The following is a 26,780-nucleotide window of genomic DNA, read 5'->3' as shown; positions in this document are numbered from 1 at the left end:
GCCAGGCAGCAATAACAACCACAACGAACAATAACAACAAGAACCACAACTGCGAACAGCAGCATTCAGCAAAGCGTAGAAAGCTGTCTGCTGCAGCAACAGCAGCAGCAGCAACAACCAAAGACAAGAAGTGTAAATGCGTTTAGCTACCAGAAGTGGGAGGTAAATAGGCGACAGTAGAACAACGGTTAAGCTGTTAGCTCACATTTAACCCTAGATTTGTTCCCAGTTTTGGTCTATGGAATACTTTTCAGTTTTAGTTTTAAAGCGATTTTGCGCCTTGCAATGTTTCAAAGCAAATAATAGATGGGTTTTAAATTCAGGAAAAACTCCACTGCATATGTTACGGGGTAATGAATGGTATGAATTTTGAAATATGTACCATAAATTAAAAAGATTATTTTCCATTTTTAATGCTATTGATTTATTAACCAAACAATTCGGTTTAAAGAGTCAGTTTTGTTTTAATTTTTTGTATGAACCAACCATTACCAACCTTTTGCAATACTCTATCAGATTTATTAATAAACATATTTGGTTTAAGGAATCAGATTTGCTTTCTTTCTTTTTTATGTACCAACTTTTTCTCATACTTTATTAAACTATGTACCCTGACATTTAAATTTACCTTAAGGGTAAAACTAATTGCATTCAGAAACTATAATAACCAGAAATATTTGAATTGCTACAGTCACTAAAGCTAGTTTCTTTTAACGAATGTCTAATTTTCTCGAAAGTTGTATTTTTGGTTGGTTCTTTGCTAATTAATGATTCTTAAGACTGGTTAGAGCAATGAATGCAGAATTGGCCGAATTTCAAAACAAATTTATAAATAAGAAACAAACAACATAGAATTTACGTTACCAAATTGGACTATTTTTTTTATTTTTTATTTACGAGCCAAATATTCCATTAATTACTTCTTTCAATTAAAACACAATTTTTTTGAAATTATCTCATGCATTTTATTTGTATATGCAATTTAGCGCTTAGAGCTCAAGCTCCCTCCAACTCTTTTTCAGTTTCAAGTGTTTGTAACAGTGCCAGTTTATAGATTAAAGTAGATAATAAAAAAAACATTCGAGTATTACTTTTGTTCTGTGTTTAGATAAAGCGCTTAGCTTAGCCATATAGTAGTTTAAACTTTGTACAATGTATATATTAGGGGTGTTAAATATTACGGCATAAATTAGCATAAAACATTCTAAGTTCTAAATGTTAGCCAAGTTAGTTGCGTTGTTTTCTATTTGATGTTGTTGTTGCCCCAAAGTTGCTTAGAGCTGCTCCAGAGCAGCGTTTGCTGCATGGGGGCTGCCCTCCAGCTTACGCCACACCACGTTGCACATTTCGCGCACCAGCGCCTTCTCACCATCGTCCATTTGATCGATGGCGCTGCCCGCCAGATTTCCCAACCGATCTCGCTCCAGCTGCTCGCGCACCTCCAACACTTGAAGAGCCCGCACCACAGCCTCGGGGCGGCCGGCAATGGGCTCGGGAAGTGGCAATTGGGCGGCAGCGGCTGCCGCAGCGGCCACTGCATTGCTTAAATCCTGCTGCTGCTGTTGTTGCTGCTGCGCTGCCGATTGCGCAAGCTTAGCCGGCAGTTGTGGCAAGGGCTGTTGTTGTTGCTGTGGTTGTGCCGATTGTTGCTGCTGTAAATTGGCCGTCGGCGTGCTGACCACTCTCTCCTCTTCCAATTGTTGAATGCGTCGCTCTAGGGAGCGCACATATTGCAACGTCTGATCGTTCAGCGTGTTGACATTTCGCAGATCCTGAGATATAAAGTAAAAGTGGTAGAGTGAGAAATTGATCTTTTTCTGCATTGTTAATATCGAATTAATCTGTTAAATATATATAAAATATAAATAATCTGTTAAATATTAGCGAATAGCCTGAAGTTGGTTGCTGATTCTAGCTTACGTTTCGGTAGAGTTGTAATCAACATTTTAGATAATTACTTACTAATAAAAATATTTAAACAGACACCATAAAACACTCATATTGCGGACAATTTTCTTGCTTTCTATTTGTATTGTGGACATTATTGTCTTCGATCAACCTATAATTACAATTCATCTACAAACAAAATGATTGCTAACTATTCATAGTTTTACAAAGACTTGCTAGCCTTGGTGAAGATTTAGCGTTTAGCCTTTTTATCGAACCAAGTAATTAAGCTGTCTTCTAATCTAAAATTGCAGCCATTTATTGCTTCATGGGTCTTGATATGATTTCTTAATGAAAGAAATTTGGTGTCCCTTTAACGAATTAATACATTGGGTTTACTTTTTCGAATACATATTCTGTTTGTGTTTAGAGCTTATTGCACTTTACATTAGACCTTTAATAATCAGAACAGAATTAGTTTCACCTTTCCCTTTTTAGAGGGTCCAAATTGGAGCTATATTGTATATTCCTCTGCTAAAATCTTTTGCTTAGAACAATAGACTCCCAATTATAATTACAACTTTTGTGTAATCTGTTATGTGCAATTATTTTCCAGTACCTATTGTACCAGAACCTTTCATCCGTTAATATTGAAATTCTGCACAGCTAATTGGACATTTGAAAATAATACCCTCGACTTATTGTAAATTGTTTCTCACTTCACATACGTATTTGTCTATTACTATATATTTAATTTACTTTGCCATAAAGAAGCTCCTCTTTGAAGTCGCAACATAAAACATTTCTTCAATGGACTGTATATAATATTTAAATTTACAATTGTCTATACATATATTACGATTATTTTTACCGGCAGTTGTCTCTGTTCCGCATAGTTGCGCAATGCTGTGATAGTTTCATCGGCATTGGTGCTCGAACTGGAGCCATCGCCATCATCGCGCAAGGCGTTGCGTGTGGCAGTTCCACAGCTGGCGCAGAGCGCATTGGCCGCCACATGGGCTCGCTCCTCATCCAGATAAAGGCAGAGTTCCTTCAGCTCCAAGTTGTCAGTGATCAGCTCCTGCTGCTTGTCATCCAGCTGACGTAGTTTGTTCTAGACAAGGATGTTCGATTTTGAAACAATTGCCACACTCGATGCTATTTATTTCATACCTGATAGGCCGCCACCTCCTGACGCATTACACTAGCCGTATAGCGTCCAAAGCGTTGCCATTCGCGTGCCAACTTGCGTCCCTTCTGCCGATCATCGTCTAGGAAACAACACAAATCGCGCAACTCCTGGTTGTCATCCAGCAGACGCTGATTTTGTTCCTTCAGCGCGCGGAGCTCATTTACCAGGGACTAGAATGAAAACAGAAATTTTTTTTAGAGGCAGCTGATATTAATTTCAATATGGGCTATTACAGATCATGAATAAATTCTTTAATTGCATTTCCATTACAAGCATTTTTTAAAGGCATTTTGAGAGCTCTTTTATGGTAAAGATTTTAGAAAGGCAAATAATGCTATTTCAAAAGCATTACAGCTTTACCCTTTTGCAGAAGAATTCATAAAAGGTAACATTCGTGACATCTAAACCCTCTTACTTTTGAAGTAATTAAGCTGAAGCTTTCCAGCGTTATACTTGTATATACTTTGCGGTTTAGTTTTCGTTTTCTGTCCAGTCTAGCCGATTGGTTGAAACCTCTGCTACTTATGATAAAAGGTTGGTAGTCAGTAATGGAGACCCCTTTTATCCGGACACCCCACTTAGGCGGACACTTTAACTAGAACATACTAAGTATTTAAGTATCCCTTTAAGCGGGCAAAAGTTGGAGTGTCCGGCCAAGAGAGAGTTTTATTTATAGCCCCCAAAATGTTTCGTGCTTTGATAATACAATAATGCTCTACACATATCGCTTTAGCCATACCATCACCTAAATAAAATGATTTTATACCGATTCTATGAATTGGAAGCAACAAAGCTCCGAACGCATTTTATGTAAACGTCCCGCACTCAGTTATGGCTTTTACATAAAACCCAATTCAGTTCAGCAATCCTATTTCAGACCATTATTATTTAAGCATTACTTTTTGATCTACTCTATAATACTAATAGTATAGCATACCTGCAATTGACGATTCTGTTCCGCTGTGAGACGCCCTGCATTCGCTGTCGGTATGCCCGTCCCACTGGACGTGACCGAAGCGTTGGGCGAGGGATGTTCCTGATCGGGCTTGCGGACAAACTTGAGCATGTCTTTGGACTGATGCAAGTAGCGATGCTGCTGCTGTTGTTGTTGCTGCTGCTGATGCGCCTTGACCGAATCGGGTATATAGACGCTGGATAACTGTGGTATATCCGGCGGATACTTTAGTGGCAAGTGTGTTGCCCCGATGCCGAGACCGTTGCTGCTGGGCGCTTTTAATATGCCGCCCCCGACCCCGCCGCCACCGCCGCCCGGTTGGGGAGGTGGTTGGTAGCGAGGTGGTATAGAATGAGCGGGCGCTTTTAAATGCGGAGCCGAGCTGTTGTTGTTGCTGTTGCTGGGCGCTTTAAGCGTTTGCTGCTGCTGTTGCTGCTGTTGCAGTTGATAGAAGCTGCGACGCGTGTGTGGCAGCTGTGAATGGTGGGCGTGTCCGTGACCGTTTGTGGGTGCTGCTGTCGCCTCCTTTCCGACGTTGTTGTTGTTGTTGCTGTTGCTGTTAGCCTGTGGCGACGACTGCTGTATGGGAAGACGTGAGTGGGTTGTCTGTTGTTGTTGTTGCTGTGCCTGCGAATGTTGCTGCTGCTGCTGTTGTTGTGCCTGGGCCGAGTGTTGCTGATGTATTGTGGCTACAGTTTGTAGCTGATGTGACTGCGACTGTGATGTCGTTACGCTTTGTTGTTGCGTTGAGTGTTGCGCTGCTGCTGTTGCTGTTGTTGTTGTTGATGGTAGCAATGAACGCCTTTGCTGAAATTGTTGTTGTGGTTGCTGTTGCTGTTGCTGCTTACTAATTGCATGCGTTGTTTTGTGTACAATTTTGTCACTGTTGCCTGCGGTGCTATTAATTTTTATCAAATTTGTGCCCAAATTGTTTGTAGTCGCTCCTGTTGCTGTTGCTGCTGTGTTTAAATTGCCATTTAGTGTCTTTTGTTGCTGTTGCTGCTGCTGTTGTTGTTGTTGTTGAAGTAGTTGCTGCTGATGTTGATTGCCGGACATTTTAGTTCCTGTTTTGTCGTTTGCCTTTAATTTTTTGTGTACGTCTATTGTCTTTTCTTCTGCTTTACAAGTTGCGTGTCTATGACCTCGACGCCATGCTGCAATAGAAACAGACGACAAGACCATATATATATAAGTATAAGTATGTAATAAACGGGCGTGGTAGAGAAAAAATTAAAGTTACAATAAATCACAGCATGGTTCATGCAATTTATGTGACATTTGAGGGCAAGTCATGCCCGCCATAATTAAACTGCCATTAGTCGGCCGATGCTTATAGAAAGTGAAATGCGCATTTATCGCGCCACTGACGCCGCACACATGCCAGGCAGTCAGCCAGCCAGACATTGAAGCCTTGAAGACATTGCTTCTATAGACGACATTGTCGTTTTGTACAACAAAATGCAGCCAAGCGTCGCCAAAGTTTGCCAACTTGGGCGTTAAGGGCGCGCATGCGCATGTGTCTACGACAATCTGTATATGACGATGACTTGCTGGCGCTCAAGCGTCTAATCGCTAAGTGCCCCCGCCTCCTGGCATTTGTTGGCATATTGTCTGGCCTAAGTGGTGGCTTCCGTGTTGGAACAGCCCTCTATCCAAATGGGATTACGACTATCTTTGTTTTTATGTGTTCGTACGGATACGAATATCTCGTCGCTCTCCATAGGTTTAAAAGGGAAATTATTCATGTTTTGGTCTAATTAACTTGCAAGCTTGATGTGATTATGGGGGAAATATGTCAGAGCCGTGCAAAACAATGTCAACTTAAGATCAGTTTCGGTATTTACTTTCATCGTTTCTTCTTGACTTTAATAATAAAAATGTTACATTTCTTCTTAAATAATAATCTACACTCTAGATTTTACAGATCTAGCGATCAGAATATAGAAACTCTCAATATTGTAGTTTTTGTCACACACATGTAATACAACTATTTGTATTTTTATGTTTAAAGTAGCTGTAAAATCGTAGAACTCAAATCGATACATAAATACGGATAAGTACGAATGAACAATTTCTGATCTAACTTCATGCATTGGTAGGCAGTTCAGATCAACCTAGGATCTAGGCTACTTATTCCTACAGCTTATACGTAAGTGTGCCGTTCTGTTTTCCCATACTTAGTATTAATTACCTTCTTTCCCGACGGCTAGGCTTTGATCTCATCCACAATTCATTACTTATGCGAGGCCCCTTTTTCTTTGCCTTTTAACATAAACTTTGGCGTTTTTCTTTTATTAGCCATCTTCATATTCTAAATTGTCAACAAGACAAAAAAAGACTAAAACAAGAAACAAAACACACTTGGCATTCTCTCATTATTTGCTACGAAGCCACCCACAGAGCCTGGGAATCTACACCAGAGTTAGCCCGAAGTCCAGGTAATTTAGCAGTCCGACACCTTCTGCGAGCCGTCGTACATAGCTGCCTTGTTTGCCAGGCAGCCAGCTCTTTGCTTTGGCCATACCGCTTACCCTGAGGGCTATGAAAACAACTCCACATTTGCATAGATCGTTGGTCTGTTGTTTGTCAGTGGTCTTGTTATTACAACCTCATATTAAAATGCCGCTAATTATACCAATTTATTATTTGTGAACAAAACTGCGCCAACGCCTAATAATCAGCAAATACACCCGCGACTCCCGCGGCAACTCGACTCATGTAAGAAAACACACAGAGACAATGAAAAGCATTAGCAAGATTTCAGGAAAAAAAGCCCTGGTAGTTTGTGCCACGTTTTGATTTGAGTGCGAACAAGAAATGGATAAAAAACACGACTGTATATAAAACTCTTCTTATGAGCAAAAGATTTAAGCGCGAGCTCTATGCCAAGTCAGAAAAAAATGTGCTATTCGTGGGAGAGATTTACGAAGAGAAGGACAGGGACGGGACGGGGCTGGTCGGACAGCTGTATACGCATAAGTAGGCAAAACATTAAGTGCGTCCAATATAGAGCCGAAGGCCATATATTTAAATAAATTTCTGTTGTTGTTATTTTCATCTTTTTTGTTGTTGTCTTGATCGCTGAGCATTTCAAGTGGCTGCTGAAGTACGGGCGCGGGCGGGTTGTTGTGCACTCAAAAAAAAAAGAAGAAAAAGTTTATGAATTATGCTTTCAGGTGAGAAATGAACGAAATGAAAGGAATTTCAATTGAAAGTCTGTTGACTCCGAAAGAATTTAGTTCAATCAAAAATATGGATGGCTTCAGCTTGTGGAAAAGAACATTAGCGTCGGGGTCACCAATCGCTGTTTGTATTAAGCTCTTAGAGGGCTTTTAATTTAAGCGTTTAACACTACATTTTCGTTTCTCGCTGAGATCACCTTCCACTACTCTTTCAGTGTATGTACATACTTATGTAAAAAAATTTTAGCTGCATGTCTGGCTAGCTATCACACAGCCCAGGTGATGATTTGCTATTTATGCTGCCTGCCTTCCAGCCAGCCTGCTGCTCGACTCGCTGCTCGCTGCCCGCTGCCCCTGACTGCGTGAGGTTTGTGCCTTATAAAGGTTAAGCTACAATACATGCGGCGGTCGAACTACAACGAATTTGAAGGTTTTTTCTTTGGGTGCCAAGCTTTTCATTTTTCTTTCTCATGGCACGCTAAGTATTGGCATTTCCGACTGTCGACTGTGCCAGTGTCATCTTCATTGAAATCGAGACGAGACCCCCAACCCCAGAGTCAAAACGACAGGCAGGCTGGCTGGCAGTCAGGCAGTCGGTCTGTTGTTCATTTGGCCAGGCAGTTCAACGTGCACACGGCACGGCAATCAAGAGCAAAAAATCTACAGCGACAACAGCAAAAGCAGCAGCAGCAGCACACAACCAACAACAACAACAACAATGAGAGCAATATTTGTGCTCATTAAGCGTAACTGACACACGAAGTTTTTTGCTGTTTGTAGTCGTCGTTTTTTGTTTTTGGGGTTTCTTCATTTCGCAAGCGGCGGCAGTCGCCAAAAAACAAAATAATACTTACTTTTGCCGCCCTGCCGCCCCTTCTTTTCAGCCTGGGAGTCTGTGTGACTCAACTGGCCAAAGTATCTGTATCTGGCTGGCTTTAGTCTTAACTTTACGAGCGAGAGAAGTCTCAGTCTCGCGCAGTCTCTACACGAGTCAGCTGCCTTCTTGCATTGTCTTTTTTTCATACCCTATCCAAAGGGTATATTAACTCTATTACGATTTGTATGACGCAAAGAAGAAAGTAATTTAAACCGATCCCATAATCTAACATAATTGTATGATGGGAGGAGTTTCGTGTTATTTGTTTCCTTTCGCAGCAAAAAAAAAGGCAGTCACTGAAAGCCTTTGAAACAAATCTAAATAAATCTAATATATCAAGCATAGACCTGTTAAGAGCTTGGAGCCACTCTATTAGCATTACCCTAGACCAAGGCCCTTTTGAATGGGCATGCCTAATCAACCTTATCTTCTAATACACTTTTGATAATAGTGAAACGCTCTCTTATTTGATTACAATATGAAACAATGATCTCATATTTTTATCTTGACTTAATCAGACTATTACCAATAACCTAAAGTCGACTCTTTATATATGCTCGTTTAATATCAAACGACTTCAATTAGACCTGTAATAATCATAGCTTTCCAAGGGCATGTAGTCTTCGACTACTTACAAATGGAGTCTATCGTGATTGTTTTCAGCCAGCTCGCTGCTTTGCTTTTGGCAATTTCATTTTCGTCTTGGCCAACTGACTGCAAAGCAAAGAGCGATTGCTATTATTTTGAGGTAATTCGATGATTTACAACTGTTGCTCGTCTCTGTTTCTGTCTCTGCATCTGTACGAGTAGAGTACTCTTGTATCTGTCGTCCCTCCACTCTGGTGTTTTGTAAGTTTTCTGCGACGGCGCAATAAGAATACGCGCCTCGTCATGGCGCAGGCGCAGCAATTGGCTGGCTGGCTGGCTTGCTGGCTGGTTGGCTGTGTGTGGGGTAAAAAAACAAAGAGTAGCAATGCTAAAACAAAGGGCCTGGCACGGCCGGGCCGGGCCGAGTCGGTCCGAGCCCAGGCAATCTGTGGGGCGCATTCTTTTGTCTTATTTCGCAATGGCAACATTTGCTTGCCGTAATTTTGCATGCCAGCGCGCGCAGAGAAGGAAGTGGTTTGGCTGTCGTGGTTGGGCCCTAGGCCCAAACCCTTTTGTCTCTATGCCAGAGACTTCCTCCCGTGCATTCGTCTGGCGATCTGGCGCTGTAAGTTCTGTAAATGCGCGGGCGCTGTTACATTTCGCACCTGTTGCTGTCATTTGCAGCTCATGTTTTTTTTTAGTTTTTTGGAGGGACTTTGAATGCGAATATGCAGCTGTTGTCGCTGAGGGAGTGAGGGCGCAGCACGTTGGCAAGCTGACAACTGACAGCCTAAATAGCCCAAGCATATGTCAAGAAATTCCTCCCCGAAAACACTTAGGAGGGAGGGGTGATGAAAAGGAGCCCTTTTATCTTACATGTCTGGCTCAACAACGTTCCACTTGGATGGTCCCGTTTTGCAACCCCCTGAAAGAAGGGCTCACCTATCACATAAATAATATCAATGCTGTCCATCAAAAATTCTATTAAGTTGGTGCAAAGACGATATAATTAATGATAGTCGGGGTATATTCAATGTGCGAGATATCTCCTACCGTTTCCAATTAATATGATATAAATACTGCACTGATGGGAACCATTTGTGAACATACTATGTTTTGAGAGACTGATTTCATTTATAATATGAGAGAAAAGTTTAAAAACCGACATCGCCAAGTGCTCGAAGCTATCAAATTATGCAAGGACTAAACAAGTCGAATTCGTCGTAAACGTTTATAAACGTATACAACATTTTTCTTGGTGTTAAGTTTTTGGCCTCTAATAAGTTTATAAATAGAATTAAAAAAGTTAACAAACAACCGTATTTTATGTTATTTAATTGCAATATTTTTAGCTTTAAAGTGAAGTGTTAATCCATCAAAATATTTATAGAGAAGCTATTAAAATGTAACTTTTGAGGTACTCTATAAAATTATTACTGACCCTCACATTAATTATTTTGACAATCACCCTTGACTTTGGATTCTTCTAGCCTCTATTTACTCACAATAGCTGTTAGGAATTTGGACTTCGAGGTACAGTTGTGCTTGAAATATGTGTGAGAGAAGCGACAGCTTTGGCACGCGCATAAAAGTGTTTATGCTTCATTGTAGAAGTCTTGTGACCCCCTTAAGCGGACTCTATAGTCTTTGCCAATAATTATTTTCGATTTTTCATATCTGCTGTGTATGGTATTTAATTTGTATTTGCCATTTTTGGCAGTCGGCTTATTTTGATTGTGTTGCTCAACGGACCATGAAACAAGACTTTAATTAAGGAAATAAGCGTAGAGGTAAACGAAACACATGCACGCATATGCGCACACAAACTTCAATTTAATATACCAAAATAATAAGTAAAAAAAAAATTGGTTAATAAAAAAATTTCAAAGGCACTCAAGGTTAAGAAATCTCTTTAACAGCACGCACAAGACAGAGCAAAGCGAAACTCGACGCTAAGCGTAGACAGGCCGAGTCAGTTTTGGGAGTAAACTAAGTGAAGACAGCTACAGAAACAGCAACAACAACATCAACAACAACATCAACAACAACAGCAACATCGACAATTACAGCAACAGCAATAGAAGGAGAAACAAGCGCGAGAAAACCACAAGTCATGTGGGTTAAGTACACTTACTTAACAACAATTCAAAACCAAATTTAACTGGGCGACCAAACCAAACAGCACGGACAACGCAACGACAACAGATAAATAGACAATGAAATTTATTTTTTTCTTTAATGAAAACCAAAGCTCGAATCACGACAGCGACTGCGACTGCAACAGCGACGTCGACGTCGACGTCCACAGTCGACTGCATGAGTGAGTAGGATAAACTGACATAAAAACCACCCACTCCGGCCGGCCGGTCAGACGGACGTACGGAAATGTGACAAGAGAAACCCCGCACGAGGAGTTCAAGAAACCAAGCAACCAAGCCGAGACACCCACTCCCACACACACACACACACACACACTCACACTTAGCGACTGACTTTTCCGACTCCATGAAGCCATGCTTCATTGCATTTGCATTGCACGCACCAAAAAACGCGTGGCTGTCTCCACGATACGTTATATGGATATATAGTACTACATACACATATGTCTGTGTGAGTGTAAATATATAGCTCGATATACATATCGTTTTTCAAACGTGGCTCAAAAAACGCCTTCGCCGCTAGTATCGGATGACAAACGACAATGGGAGAACTCGTCTCTGTCCCAACATAAGACAGTGGTCCAAACTTTAAGGCCAGTTACAGAAAGAGTGTTAACTCTTCTTACTTGTAATTCTTATTCTTTAATATTATTTGAATAGGCTTCACTTAAGCTGCCTTGGATTGCGTTAAAACAATTGATCCATCTGTTCTCCACCTGGGTGTTAGTACAGAAATGGAAATGTTTTCTTGTATTAATTGCTCTGTAATTTTTTGACTAAACGACATATATTTGATCTAGATAGTGCAAATGTAGCATCGTAAGAGTTAAAGAATTTCCCTAATAATTTAGCGATGCAAAAAAATATCTTGGACAACTAATAGCGGGCTTTGAAACTATAATAACAGCTAGCTATTTGCTCGACAAATGCACAGTTGGAGACTAAATAGTGGACTTCTGATCGACAATATAGAAATATTCGCATCTGTATTGTTTGTTGTTTTCTAAAACGAGTGTCCGAATAATTGTATCGTTTAATATCATCCCTTGTATTACTTTTATTTAAAAATATTGAAAAAGCTTTTTTATTCAGTTTTTGTTTTCCCCTAGAATGCTTGTTCTTATACACTAACCAACCCAATAATAAAATCCAATCAAATTTCTGCATCGTAGTTGTAGAAACCTTGTTGGTATCTGCTTATTCTATTTCCAAAAAACTGATTCACCAAACAAACATGATCCCGTGCCCCATATTTTAACAAACAAAGTTATTCACGTTTTTGGCCATTTAAGCCACTGTGCGTCGTCTTCGCCTCCTTCGCCGTCTAAGTCGGACAGATGACTTGGAAGTGACACAAGTCGGGCCGTTGAAAAATTTTCATGAATGAATGGTGCGGCAAAAGACAAAAGGATGGGGAGGTCCCACACAAAACAACACACAACATAACACAACACAGTACAGACAAGCACCACAAAAGTCATTGAGTTGCTCACACAAAACGGGCACAAAACTTTGTGCTGACACCTTCGCCTTCGACTACGGGTTTGCCAGCGTCTGCGTCCGCGTCCGCGTCTGCGCAGTTCATTTATCAACATGAGACGCTGGCTGGCCTTAAGTCGCTGGCATGTGACAGGCGGGCGAAAAGGAAAAGCCGCTGAAAAATATCAATCACTGAGCATCATCATTATCCAAAAACGAAAACAACACAAATTCGAGGAAGTCTTGAAAAACGATCTCTGAAATTAATACCATACTGTCCCACAATTCAAGCACAGCACACAACTGGAACTCAATAAAATGCCTTTAACGTTCAACTAATTATAAATTTTAAAAGTTGCCATAAAATGTTAATGTCTTTAAGCGCCCACCCACGTGACTATCTTTTCACTCTATCTCTCTCTCTCTCTCTCTCTCTCTCTCTCTGCCTGCTTTTATGTAAAACCATAAACGTTGTCTGATATACTCGTACAACAATAATAAACGGCATGTGTAGCACAGTAGGAGCGCACAGGTCGGCGGAATAAAAACAATAAACACAGCAACTTACAATAATGGAAACGCAAAAAAATTATACATATACAAATATTCGTTTATATAAAAAATGAAACGCGCATCAGGCAGAGAACCGAGAAGAATGGTTGAAAAGCGTTTAAACGGTAAAGGTTAAGCGATAAGTCAAGCTTGTGGTAAGATGAAAGAGGCATGGATGAGGCGGATGAGTTGGATGAGTTGGAGATGAGGAGCCAGCCAGCAGCAAGTTGCTTGCTAATGAAAAGCTTTTAGAGCAGCTTTAATTAGGCTGGCGGCAAACATTGTTGTTGTTCTTGGTCTCGTTGTTGTTGTGCCGGTTGCTATAACTGGGGAGTTGCCTGAGCTGTGTGGCCTCAATAGCGTGCAGTTATAGACCTTGGGTTGTATGTATAAATTGCCTCAAGGCAGCCAAAGATAAGTTTTTCGAGTATGCATGCATGTACAGGCGGGCTACTCCACAAGTATAATGATTTTCCAGCCACTTCATTGCACTCTGAGCCTTATCATAACAACGCTCTAATTTTCCAAATTTTCACTGAATTATATTAAGTGGTACTCGGTCCCGCAGTTTTTCAATGAGTTGAACGAAAATTTGGTTTAAATAACTAAATGAACTTAATAAACTATGTATTTACAAACAAGCAATGGCTTACCCTTAGGGTCAAAGCGATCTAAAATGTTAGATGGATTAATACTTGCTGATTAGATTTAAGAATTTCTCAAGTAAATAGTTTCATATCTATGTTAAGCTTGCTAAAGATTACAGACTTGAAAGAGATATGTATATATTATTCAAACAAGAGTAATAAGTGCTAGGTCTTCTGCTTCAACCTACTGCCTTTACATAGGTAGGACGAAAACTTTAGGAAAACTTTACATTCTATGGACCAGTTTCTGAAATTAAATAATTTTTATAACGAACTGATCGAGAGTTTGTTTTTAAAAGTATACTTCGTTCATTTTATAAATCATCATCATTATCATTTCGATGCTTTCGAAAAAGTGGTCTTCAAAACCTAAAAAGCTCTTTTCAAAACATCCTTACCCACAAAGTGATTTATGAGTTGTGTATTTTGGTTTAGTTTGTTATATAATTTCATCTTTTCAGCTGCGTTTTTAATTAGGATTATACAGATGATGCCATACTGCCAATGGATACGCCATCCTCAGTTAGACATATAATAATCTTATTATTTGATTTTAAGCTGACTCGAAAGTCTTGGTTGCAAAGTCAAGAAACTCTTTGAGGGTAAATGAAACTAGAGCGAGATTTTAACAATTTTTTGCTCTCTATATATTAAGGACTAGGCAGTAGCAAACTGCAGATAAGTAAACTGAACAAACAGAAAGGTTTCAACTTTTCCATATAATGCCAAGGAGTTGAGAAAACAAAAACCTTAGAGATCAGAAGGCGTACAGCTTGAAGCGTGTAAATAAAATACACTATATACTCGTACTGCTGTCGGTATTATACATATTTGTATGTTTACAGTATCTTACAGCTAATGCAATGCATAGGTAGACAGACAGCTGGCTTAAAGCAGCCACCCACTAAAAAAAAAAAAGGCAGCTTTGCATGTTTTTTATGCCACCTACCACCTACAAATCGGTATAGAAATATCACACCATAAAAAGCACGCGCTACGCTGCTGCCCACGTCAGCGCCCGATTCAGCTTTAGGTTGCCACAGCCAGCGCCACGATTAATCATGCCACACAGAGTCCAAAGCAGCTAAGAAACGAAACCAATCGGGCATTATAATAAAGCTATAAACAGAAAATCACAAAATCGAAAGTAGCCGCTGCCGCCGAACGCGAAACCAAGGCACACATACAAAAGAGAGCTAACGCACCTTGCTACAAAATAAAAGATAGCAACAACAATATGGAAAAGAAGGTAGAAATTCAACGACAGCAAATTAATGAAGCGCCTGCCCAGTCGCATTATACAAAAGAAGTAGAAATGACCGACCGAGAGACAGACAGGCAGACAGACAGATGATGAGTGAGTGACCAGACCTGGGCCCCTTGAATTAGCATAAACAAATTTTAGATGCCACTTCGAATTTAACCAACACTCCTCTATATACGTGCATATTTGTATATACGTATGTAGATCTCTCATTTATTTCACTTTGCATAAATATTTATGTATGATTATTCAAAATTTTACACCTAAAACAGCTAGAGGAATTCTTTGAAGAAATACCTAAAAAGGAAGAGAAGCAAGCAATAGAGTTGCAGTCAGGTCCACACAAGTATACCAACAAGGGATTCATTTCACTTGATTTTAGGGTTTAACATATTTATTGTCTAATGTAGTAGTAATATACCGTGTATCATATAGACAAGCACTACTCCTAAAAAGAAAAGGTAATCTATATTATATTTTATTCTCATACTCTACTTAAAAGTTGAAATGTTATACTAGAAAAGCTAAAAGATAAAATGTATGCAGCAGGCAGGAGCAGGCGTGGCAGATCTCATGATAGACATGACGAGAAGAATTGTATAGACATGTCCGTCCTTATAACCGCCGAAAACTTTTGAACCGACATGTCTTCTCCACACGCAACGCAGCTTTATTAAAAAACGTGGCTAATATTTTGTAAAACTCCCATATCATTGATCGGTAAAAAAAAACCACTCTTGGTACTACAGGGTGCGCCATCTTTTATGTCGGTATGTAAACATTGAATATCTTTGAAAATAAACCACCTATTTTCAAGTATGAGATATTTTTATTTCATTTGGTTCTGTACAATTTCTTCAGACTAATTTTTCAACACTGGTCTACTCAAGTCAATCGGTTCACTAATGACAAAGTTATTCAATATTTACATACCGACATAAAAGATGGCGCACCCTGTATAACAATGAAACCTTAAAAAAATCGGATACTTATGATTTTTGTATAGTGTCTCAGGATATCCTGAAGTTTAATCAACATCTGTGCATATTCGACTGTGAAATCAACAACGATACCATTTTAAAAAAAATTAGATGTGCATCGTATTTATGGAAAAATTAAATTTGTTATAAAAAATATGTAACTAACAATATAAAATGTTCAAAATCCATTAAATTAAACTCAAAATTTTATAAAAATCCTTTTAAATCTTATCAAAGAAAATAGTATGTTTTGTGATATTGTGCATAAATTAATTTTTTTTTTCTGTTTAATCAAAGCATTGAAGCCGTGCATTCAGATTAGCACCTTAACAATACATTTTTATACCCTGTACCCGTAGGGTAAAAAGGGTATATTAGGTTTGTGCAAAGTATGTAACATACAGAAGGAAGCATCTCCGACCCCATAAAGTATATATATTCTGAATCAGCATGACGAGAGAAATCGATCTAGACATGTCCGTCCGTCTGTCCGTCCGTCCGTCCGTCTGTCCGTCCGTCTGGATGAACGCAAGGATCTCGGAAACTATAAAAGCTAGAATAACCAAAGTTGGCATCCAGATTCTCCTAGGTCCGAGTAAGGACGAGTTTATGTTTTTTTTTTTAATTTTCCCCCCCTTCCCCCGCTACAGAATTTCGTCAATAGCGTCCACATTTCAAATGCTACCTAAACCAAACTTTGCACACATAATTAATATACAATTGTCTACTGTTGTATAAAATTTTATTCAATTCGGTCAATTTTAAGAAAAGTTATTAGCAAAACAAATCCTCGCCAGTACAACCCCCCCAAACTGCAGCAACAAGTTCGCTCTTCTTCTTCCTCTTTTTGCTGCTGCTATGGGCGCATATAACTCAGTGACGGAAGTTTACCTGGGTACAGGGTATTACACTGTCGGGCTTGCTCGACTGTAGCGTTCTCTCTTGTTACAAATATAAAATAGCCCAACCTCGAGCACTTCCGCGCGAGGATTAATAAGAATTTGTCTTGTTGCACTAGGAAATAATAAATAAATAAAATCATATAGATGTCATAGTGTTAAAAACTATATCATAAAGCTGTCACAAGAATAATTGGTACAATAACGTTTATTTAAGTTAAATTCGTTGCAGCGGTGAACACGAAAGGGTTTTCAAGAGCCGAACTGGCAGGACTTTAACATTCTACTCTTTTACACTTAATTCATTGGGAATAAGGATAGTCCAGAAATGATACATATTCCATAAGAACAACACTACTGATTCTAACAAGTAGTATGAAACTATCGAAATTGATTGCATTAAGCCTCAAGAAATTGCTGATTCTACCCGAAAATATCGCATTAGATCAAATACTAATTTATCTCAGACATTACACCACTCCTCATGACAACATCCTCGCAAAAGGCATCTTATTAAACACTTCGACTTAGATTCTAAAGCCCTATAACTGTTCAGTGTCAATCTCCGTTTGTATAGCCCTTCAATTGACAAAGTCCGAGACTATTATTTAGCAAAACAAAATTGAAACTACCGAAAGCCATTCAAAACTACCGATCTCTTGTACACGGGGCACAAAAACTTGCTCGAACTTTTCACACACTACTTGTATACCTCGTTTTCATACATATTCATAATTAAATATTTGAACATTTGAACTTTATTGGGTTACGGGGCCAAGAAAAAAAAACGTAGAAAGAAAAAGAAAAACGAAAAACGGTTGGAAAATAACAAAACAAAACTACATTTCTGTAATTTAGTGTTTGAAGCTGTTGTAAAGGTAGAAACATGTGTTATTCTTGTTGTTGCTGTTGTTGTAGCCGGCTTATGGCTTTTGGCAAATGTGTAGAATTTGTTTACAAGTTGTTGTTGTGGCTGAGATGCTGGCACTAAGATTAATGTGCTGTTGTACATTTTTGTGGACCGTCTGCAGTCTTTCAAATGTTCGAGATTGGCACTTTGGTTGCCTTCCATAGAAATTTGCATATTTCGACAATTTCGTATTGTTGTGGTTGGTTTGTTGTTGTAACCAAACCCTTGCCATCGAAGGCGTGGTAATGAGTTTTAGCAAAAGATTTTCATTTAGCGATAATTTTGAAAGCATGTAACAACAACAACAACAGCAGCAGCAAGGAAACACCTAATATTCTTCAGATATCTCGTTCGCTGCCGTTGTTTCCAATTTTGTTGTTATTGTTGCTATTTTTGTTTAATTTACATGCAAAAATAATTTGCGCAGTTCGTTGTTCTTGATTACACAGTGTTTCCAGCGTTGTTATTCTTTCTGCTGCTGTCCTCAGCTAATTTCAAGCAAGAAATGGCTAACATGTTTATGGCCAACACGAAGCCCCGTCGTCTGCGATTTTGGCATGTTTATTTATACAGTAGCAGTCAGTTGAATAGGTACATGCAGTAAATGTATATTTTAAGCCTTCCAATGGGGGTCATTAAAGACTTACCCTTGTAGTTTGTATATTAAGGATAATTATTCCGATCGATTTATTTGAAAAGAAATTTAGGGAGAAATTTGAGTCCAACTTTTCTAGCAGAAAGCAGAATTCAAAGAACAATGAGAACAATATTATATTATATTCTTATCAAATCGACCAATATTATTCGAGTATATATTTTCACATAAGGTACAAATATAAGGGTATACATATACACCAGACATTTTATTTAAGCGATTTCTCAATAAAAATCGTAAGGCTCTTCTCCATTTCCATTTTCAGATAAGGATAAAGATCCATGAAATTTCTTGAAGCGATTGTTGACAAATAATAATACTAAATAGTGTGTTCTTCGAAAAAAGAACCTGTCACCAGAGATTTTCAAACTGGTTTCGAAAGATTGTTGACAAATAATAATACTAAATAGTATGTTCTTCGAAAAAAGAACCTATCAACAGAGATTTTCAAACTGGTTGCGGTTCTTAAAAATGTATAATATTGGTTCCATTTTTGGTTGCTCATAGAAATGCAGAACAAGAAAAACGGCATAAAAAATATTCTTACATGTAAAATGTAATGTAAAAGCTGACACCTGTACGTCAAGCTCATTATCTATCGGGGTAGTCGTTAGTCGGTAGTCGTTTTGAATTCCATTAGCCCCTTGGTTAATGAAATGCAAGATTCACGGCTGAGACACTGTTAATCTGAAGTGTGACGAGTCCTAGAATTGGGCCAATCATTACAAAGCAAATTAGTAGAATCGGCTCTCGTTTACTCTGTTTCTGGTTATAGTTTGACTCTCGTATATCAATCAAGCAATTAAGAATTGTGGGCGTGTGTCTAAACAAGTAGCCGAAGCTGTTTGTCCGACCAATCTTTGTGTATCTGCGTAGTCGTAAAAATCAAATATGCGTCGCGTTTTGACTTAAATGTGAGACTCGAATTGGAGCATATGCATAATTTGAAATTGAAGATCGGGCTATATTTAAATGCGAGTTATGCTAAATAAATTGGATTGGCTTTGCTTTGCTTTGCCCTAAAGTTTGTTGCCTTTTGGCTTTAGTGAGCATGTTTGGTGATGAAATTTGCCTAAAGACTGACTGTCTGGCCGTTTATGGGCTGGTTTTTAATGACTGTGGAGGGTAGAGGGCCCCTTACATGATAGTTTCACATTTGCATGTTTTTTTTTTTTTTTTTTTTTTGAGGTACAGAAAAAGTAACTCCATTACAACGTTAGCACAAAAGTAAGTCCGAAAGCACAGTTAAGCTGTTGCCCCTAGCGGTACTTTAAGCTCATAGTTACCATATGCTTCTTACGAGTATGGCCAAAACGACTAGGCCGGCCCACATTACATTGCGAGCAACTTTAATGAAAGCCCAGACAGGCAGCCAACAAACAAGCAAACAAATAAATACATAATAGCATTATGTAAGGCATTAACACGCTTAGCTCCGGCACCACACGCGTTGTTGGCAAGCGTGAATAAACCATTAAAAAGCAACAACAATTAGTGACAAGGCAGGCTACGCATGCGCAAAGCAATAAATGCCATCGCCAATAGAAGCAAAAGTTGGCGGCAGACCAATTAATTTTCTATTAATTTTTCTACTTCTTTTTACCAATGCTTAGGCTGCGTAGAATAAAATAATGCCTAGTACCATAAAAAGCGGAAACCATTAAAATGACTTTAGAAAAGTGCGCGGCAAACGCCGATGAGAGAATTCTCAATTTCCTTTCTCGGCAAAGCCGCTTACGCTTTGGAACGGATCGTGGGTAATGATTGTTCGCTCTTTGTGCACAAACTTCCGGATTGTCTGTGAGTGTTTGTGTGTGTGTGCTTTGTAAAGATTTATGAAAGGATCCACGGTTTTGTGTGTTATATAAAACGCACGCACGCACACACGTACACACGCACTCACGCACTCACGACAAACAAACAAGCAGGCAAGCAAAGAAACTGAAATCTGAAAACTGCGTCTCAACTTTTACATAAAGCAAAATTTATGGACTAATTAAAAGGCAATACGTGTATCGCAGGGCCAAGAGATGAACGAAGCTTGCTTGAGAGCCAAGCGACTGGACTCTGTGGTGTTGTGGAGATCGTGTAACTCAATATCAACGTTATAAGTATGGCGCGCAGTGAAGCGTTGAAGGTTTGCAAAATGAACTGTCTTTCAACAGCTGTGATCGGGATGGAGATTGCCCTTCTCCTCCTTATTCAGCTCTGCTGCTGCTGCTGCTGACGATGATGATGATGCTGCTGCTGCCTATAAATCAAGTCACATTAAGTGCAATAATAAACGCAGAGAGCGGTTTGTCTTGGTCCAGCGACTGGGCCCCGAATTGAATAAGTCATAAAAAAGTCGGCGAAATTAATAAAACGCAGCCAAAATGTGATGCTGCAATTGTTACACGGTGTGCCTGATAATTATAGAGGGCAACTTAATAACTCAGGTGAAGGCAGCCGCCAATGAAGCCAGTTGGTGGAACGGGGGGAAAGCACACGCTTCATTTGCTGCTGTTGGTGCTTCTGCTGCCGTTGCTGCTGCAGTTAACGTCGCTGCTAACGATAACGACGACAAAATGCTGATGGCACAAATTATAGGCAAGAAAGCCAGCCACCAAGTCCACCAAGCCACCAAAGCAAAGCCAAGCAACAGTGGCCGAAATCGCTACAGAAATACATCACATATCTTGAACTATAAAAGGCGCTAACACTTGTTTGAATAGCATCTTCTCTTTAATGTCGTGTGTAAAGAATCATCTGCTTCAATCATTTGCCATACTTCCCTGATTATTTATCTCACTAAACCAATGAGAAATGTTCAAGCTTACACTAAAATAGAACAAGTGCTTCGATTCGAGAAGAGAAATCATGAGATACAGCGTCATATAAATATTATCAGCTAGCAGTCAATATATTATTTCTAACTACTGATGACCTCTTTCTGCGTCATACGAAGACTTCAATTTCTCGTCCGCAGTTGAAAATGTATTCTTTAGGTAAATTTTAGAATCACCTTAAATAAATTTATTTACTTAGTTGGCTAAATATTTTATAATAATCAAATTATCTGATAATTTTGAAATATGTACCATAAAGTGATTATAATTCTATTTCAGTTGTTTATTAACTAATGGAAGCTTCCGAAGTAAGAACTTAAAAGGGCTGAGCATAGATAAGTCTAGAAAGTAGATCGAACTTGAAGTTCAACTATATTTATTTAATTTTACTTTGCTTTTTTAATACTATTTTGAACAGCAGTTTTGCCTATAGGTTATGATTAAAGATATAAAAGGATTAATAGCTTAAAAAAGCAACGACAATAATGAAAACACCAGCTCTATTGATAAGTAAATTAATCATCTTTCGGATAAGAAACAAATTTAACTATTGGGACAGGCCAGCGGCCTCTCTAATATCATAGCACTGTTAGCTCTCTCATGCCGCAGTCTCTCACTGCTGTAACGGCAAATACTCTCTCGTTTGTAATGTAAGCCTGCGGGCTTGAAGAGAGCTTCCTGCGAGCTTGAATAGAGCTTCCTGCGAGCAGCGATGATTTAGTCTTAAGTCCACGATATATTGTTTGTGTGACATCCTTTTACTTCCACACTATTCTATTTCGTTCTATTTAAAGGGTATGATTAAGGTATATGCAGAATGTAAGAATTGAGTGGAGAACCATATGATAAATATGCCTGAAATAAAATTATATTATTCCGTCCCACTGTGCTTCCAATAGAAAGCAAGAAAGTCAAGACGGGCGGCAAGTAAGGCAGAGTTGGGCAGGCCGTAGTAGGCAGTCGGCCGAATACGAATACGAGTACGAGTAGTAGCAGTAGCGCGGCAGCAGCAGCAGCAGCATCTGCGGCAAGCCCCAGCCCCAGTCCCAGCCTCAGCCCCACAATTTCCGCCATTTATGACAGTCACAAATCGAGTTATACACACACCGCGCGCCGTACTTTCTAATTTCTAAGCACACTTTTTCTCTTCACTGCTGTGGTGTTTCGGTTTTATTTGATTTTATTTTGTTTAGTTTTGTTGCCTTGTGTTGTTTTCTAATAAACTTTTGTGCCATTATTTTTATTTGCCTGCGCAAACAAGTTTTTTTTTTTTGTTTTTTGCCGCGTCAGTCACAACAGCAAAACATCGGCAACAAAGTGTTAAATTAGGCAGCCAAGAAAGAAGAAGCCCGACCCGGCCTGGCCCAACTGAGCCATAGATATAAAATAGCATGTGCTGAAAATTTGCAGCAGTTGCAGTTACATTTTATGTAAATTTCTATTAAACGTAGCGTTTTGGAGGTCGTGCGTTTAAATCGGCAGCATCAGAAGCAACAACATCAACAGCAACAGCAACTGCTGCAATGGAACCGGCAACATTCCTATAACAATGGCCACAACAATTTAAGTGGCAGTGGCAGGGAAACACAGGTAGAATGTGCGATTTGTATTGTATGTTAGTTGATAGTTGATGGCTAATGATCGGTGGAGCAAAAGGAATGCAGGAAGAGAATACACGTACATACTACTCGTATATGATCATCATTAGAAACGATTGAAAGCGCAATAAAGCTGTAGCTTCGATTTATTGGTATCAGAACTATATAAATTGCAATTGCTTTTGTATTTTCAATTGCTTATAAAATTATTCATTTTTTCAACTGTATATAATAATCTTCTAACTTCGTCGTAATGGTTTAGAACTTATTTTTATAGCTTTGTCTACGAGTATTGCCAATTCATCTTTTATATATTGTAGGGCCAGAGGAGCTATATACCCTGATTAGTCTTAATTTAAGAATAACACCATAAATATGTTTCGATATTTCCAAGAGACAGAGATATTGTATTATAGCGTATGGGAATAATATTTTCTAGACACTATTAAGCTAACTGTCAACATCGTTGAGGACAAATATAGTATAAACTAATTTATACTGATCACAGCATGCAACCAAGACGGCACTGAAATTATTGAGAAGCGCAAAGAGGGGCGCAAAAATGCTGGCTGAGGCAGAGCTTAAAGTTGTTTGTAATGGAGGTTTGTACTAGATGGTTGTTGTTGCTGCTCCTATACTTGAATTAATGCATTTGCTGGGTACCTCATATGCTGTACCGCATTTGGAATGCGACTTGGAACGCATGGTTCAGCATGTTCCATACCTCGATCGCTCGTTGTCATTTCAAGGCGCGCCAATGCAAAAAGCTGGCAGCTACATTTTTGCTCTGCTCTCAGTATGTGTGTGTCAGTGTGTGAGAAAATGTTGCCAACGGTAATGGAAGGCGCAGCAGCAACCACATGCAACATAACTGGCCTAAAGGAAAAAAGCGTGCTGATATGCCTCGTATATGCGGCGAGATTTTCCAGCGATGCGACAGGAAACTTAAACTAGTTCTAGTAACTACTTACTACTGCTTCACTAGCTTCTTGGCATTGCCATAGTCCAGTAAAGTGGGACACTTGTTGTGGCCAGTTGCCTGCCCGCCTAACGCTGCTAACCTGCCTCATACCTCTTCAATAGGCAGAGCTTAATGGGCCCAGCCAACAGGCATACCAAACTTCCCACGCAGACTGGGAGCGGCAAGAGACAACCTAAATTGTCTTAATGGACCATGAAGCTGATACGCAGCAGGCGCGTTAAAATAAAAAGCGACCAATTATAAAAGGCAGCGCACACAAACAAACTCCAGCAGACACACGCACACACAGATCTCTGCTCAGGCCAATGATGGTGCATGATAAGAACAAAGCGGCCCAAAAGGAAAAGAAAGTTTCTTGCCCATGGACACAGCGATTTCATTGACAAAATTAATATATACATACTTATGTACATACATACATACTATATGTATATGTATGTACATATATATATGGTCGATTGAACTTTGCATGCCGCATGAATCGAACTACACATATTAATACATTTACATAAATATTAAATTGATTATTTAAGCAGGTGATGGGTGAAACTTTTAATTCTAAAATTCAAGTATTTGGGTTTTGAATTTCTCAAGGTCTTAGTGCCGTCTTATTTCAGGAAACGAAGGACGGACTCGTTATTTCAAGCCGCATGAATCGAACTACAAATATTAATACATTTACACAATTATAAAATTGATTATTTAAGCAGGTGATGGGTAAAACTTTTAATTCTAAAATTCAAGTATGACAAAATTCAATTTGGCTTTTGAATTTCTCAAGGTCTTAATGCCGTCTTATTTCAGGAAACGAAGGAAGGACTCGCTCTGCTAATGCTACGCACTCACTCTAAAATAGACATTTTTACTTTTAGGCAGTTAGCTCTCAATTTGGTAGCATTGTGTATTGTATTGAAATACATAAGTAGGGTGTGCAGTTGGTTTTGGTTGCTGTTGTTGTTTTTGTTGGTGGTACTATTGCTGCTGTTGCAGTTACCGCTTTGGCATTAGTTACAGATTTTCGATACACAAAATTGACTTTACATTTCTCTGTTGTCGCTGTCGCTGTCATTGTTATTGCTGTTTCTTCTAACAGCAGTCGCTCGGTCATCGCAACAGGTTGCTGTCATTGCTGTTGCTGCTGCTGCTGCATTTTTATCTTTTGCTCTGCCTCCTCTTTCACTCACTCTCTCCATCTCATACACACATTCAAACACACATATACACGCATGCGCGCGCGTATTGATTTGCTGCACATTTCAAAATCTGTTGCCTCGCTGTTTGTTGTGGCCGACGATGCTGGCGCTTTTGTTGTTGTTGCTTTTGTAGCTGCTGCTGCAACAGGTAAAATGTTGCTGCCTCTTGCGGCAACTTGTATTTGGTTTTGTTTGATCTTGTCTTATTGTTGAGCGTTGTCGTGTATCTTTCTGCTGCCTCACTCGATGCCGTTGCAGTCGCTGTTGTTGTTCTTGTTGTTGTTATTCCCTCTTGTTTCACTGTGAAATTTATTGGCGCATATAAATGCCTCAAAATTGATGTTATTGTCATTTTGGACCCGCTGTTGTTGCTGCGCCTGTGACTGTGATGCTCTGTTAAAATTCTTTTGGTTGCTGTTTGTTATTTTATTTGTATTTTTTTTTAGTTTTCTATTTTGTGTCCTGCTTTTGTTCGCTTGTTGCTTCTGTTGTTGCTGTTGTTGTACTTGTTCTTAAATTGATTTTTACTTATTTTTATTGTTGTCCAGATAAGTGGAAATGGGTTCGGGTGTCCATTTGATGGCTCATACTTATCGCGTATGTTTATGCACGTGCATGGGAAGAAAAACAGAGAAGTGTGGGCAGCGTGAAAGTGGGCGTTCCCAAATGCCAGAATAGAATAGAGCAATTTGATATTGGGACACGGAACCAGGGAATAGATGAAGGGAATGGCTACATATGTATGTACATAAATATGCATGAGTTAATTTTGTTAATTTGTTGTCTTATGAAGTCAGCAAACGTGACAGCAATGGGCGAAACTCAAATGTTCAATATATTACAGAGAAACAAAACACCTTGAAGGAACTAATAATAGTAATAAATATGTATATATATTACACACAAACATACATACTTATGTATGTATATAGTATATGTTGTTTAAAAACATTCAAATGCTGTAAACTAAGTCTTAATACGTATGTGTCAAGTTCAACTTTTTGCATTTCTTTAACACCTCTTCATTCAATTAAGCTTTATAACGACTCCAAAATCTTTGATATGAATTCAAAATATGATATTTTACAAGACTGAAGAAATGGCTCCGGTTAAAAATTCAAGACAAGCTGTTTTGAACTACAAAATTAAATATAACTCATTTTGTTTTCAGTTCTAAGCAATTTATACAAAAAAAAAAAAAAACAAAATAAAATAAAAAAGCACGAAGTTAAGAAATAAAGCTATTGCATAGTTTAAACAAATCTTTGTTGGGGCGAAATGTAAGCTCTTCTTTCCGCAATAAACGAAAAATTGTTTCTTTATGATAAACAAAATCAAAATATTTGTACGAGTACAGCTATAGAAAAGGCTTAGACTCCTTAACATGGACAGAGGGATAAGAATGAATTCCTTTCCAAATGGCGCATACATACATACCTATTCTCAACTGCTGTTGCTTTATTTTTAATGAAGCTCGCTTTACTCCGGTTTTTGTTGTTCCTTTTTTAGCAGAGAGACGCTCAATTGTAAATGTCCCTGTGGTTGCAAGTTTTTGTTGTTGTCGCAGTAGAGCTTACAGCGGGCTGTCTACACAGATATGTATGTGTATAAGTATGGGTGTAGCGTGGCTTTGCGTATTTATATTTTTTAGCCTTGTCCACTACCACAACATTGGAGGCTGTCGCAGGTCCAACGCGTGAAAAATTGCGCAGTTGAGTAGTCGTAGTTGTTGTTAGTGCTGCTGCTGCTATAGCTTGCCGCACAACAACAACAAATATTTGCAGACGCATGCGCAACGCTGCCGCATTCCCATTCTTATGCCGCCTTAGACGCACATTTAACAGTAAACAGCCACCGCGTCTAATTGTTTAAGCAACAAAAACAATACTTTACACCCATCAATGGCAATAACAATATAAATGTTCGTTATTTGTTTGTTTATTGCACATAGAC

The 26,780-nt window shown here is 39.0% G+C and overlaps 1 protein-coding gene across 1 annotated transcript; it reads right to left on the bottom strand.

Moving 5' to 3' along the window:
• Window positions 1-1,048: 1,048 nt before the first annotated feature.
• On the bottom strand, window positions 1,049-26,780 carry LOC115631731 (putative mediator of RNA polymerase II transcription subunit 26). Its single transcript, XM_030528568.1, has 6 exons — window positions 26,265-26,780; window positions 4,017-5,188; window positions 3,061-3,249; window positions 2,759-3,001; window positions 2,121-2,123; window positions 1,049-1,772 (listed from the first exon to the last, which is right to left on the bottom strand). The coding sequence occupies exons 2-6, from the start codon at window positions 5,088-5,090 to the stop codon at window positions 1,275-1,277; spliced, it is 2,007 nt and encodes a 668-aa protein (XP_030384428.1). The 5' UTR covers window positions 5,091-5,188; window positions 26,265-26,780; the 3' UTR covers window positions 1,049-1,274.

Source organism: Scaptodrosophila lebanonensis, unplaced genomic scaffold (genome assembly GCF_003285725.1).
Source record: "Scaptodrosophila lebanonensis strain 11010-0011.00,11010-0021.00 unplaced genomic scaffold, SlebRS2 tig00001412-arrow-pilon, whole genome shotgun sequence".
NCBI classification, from domain to species: Eukaryota; Metazoa; Arthropoda; class Insecta; order Diptera; family Drosophilidae; genus Scaptodrosophila; species Scaptodrosophila lebanonensis.
Note: the sequence above shows the minus strand (reverse complement) of the source record. Positions and strands in the feature narration are given on the sequence as shown.

Coding starts and splice junctions, on each gene's coding strand:
- LOC115631731 (XM_030528568.1), bottom strand. CDS start 5,090: ATGTCCGGCAATCAACATCAGCAGCAACTACTTCAACAACAACAACAA. Junction 3,250..4,016: donor AACAGAATCGTCAATTGCAG/GTATGCTATACT, acceptor TTTTCATTCTAG/TCCCTGGTAAATGAGCTCCG. Junction 3,002..3,060: donor AGGAGGTGGCGGCCTATCAG/GTATGAAATAAA, acceptor ATCCTTGTCTAG/AACAAACTACGTCAGCTGGA.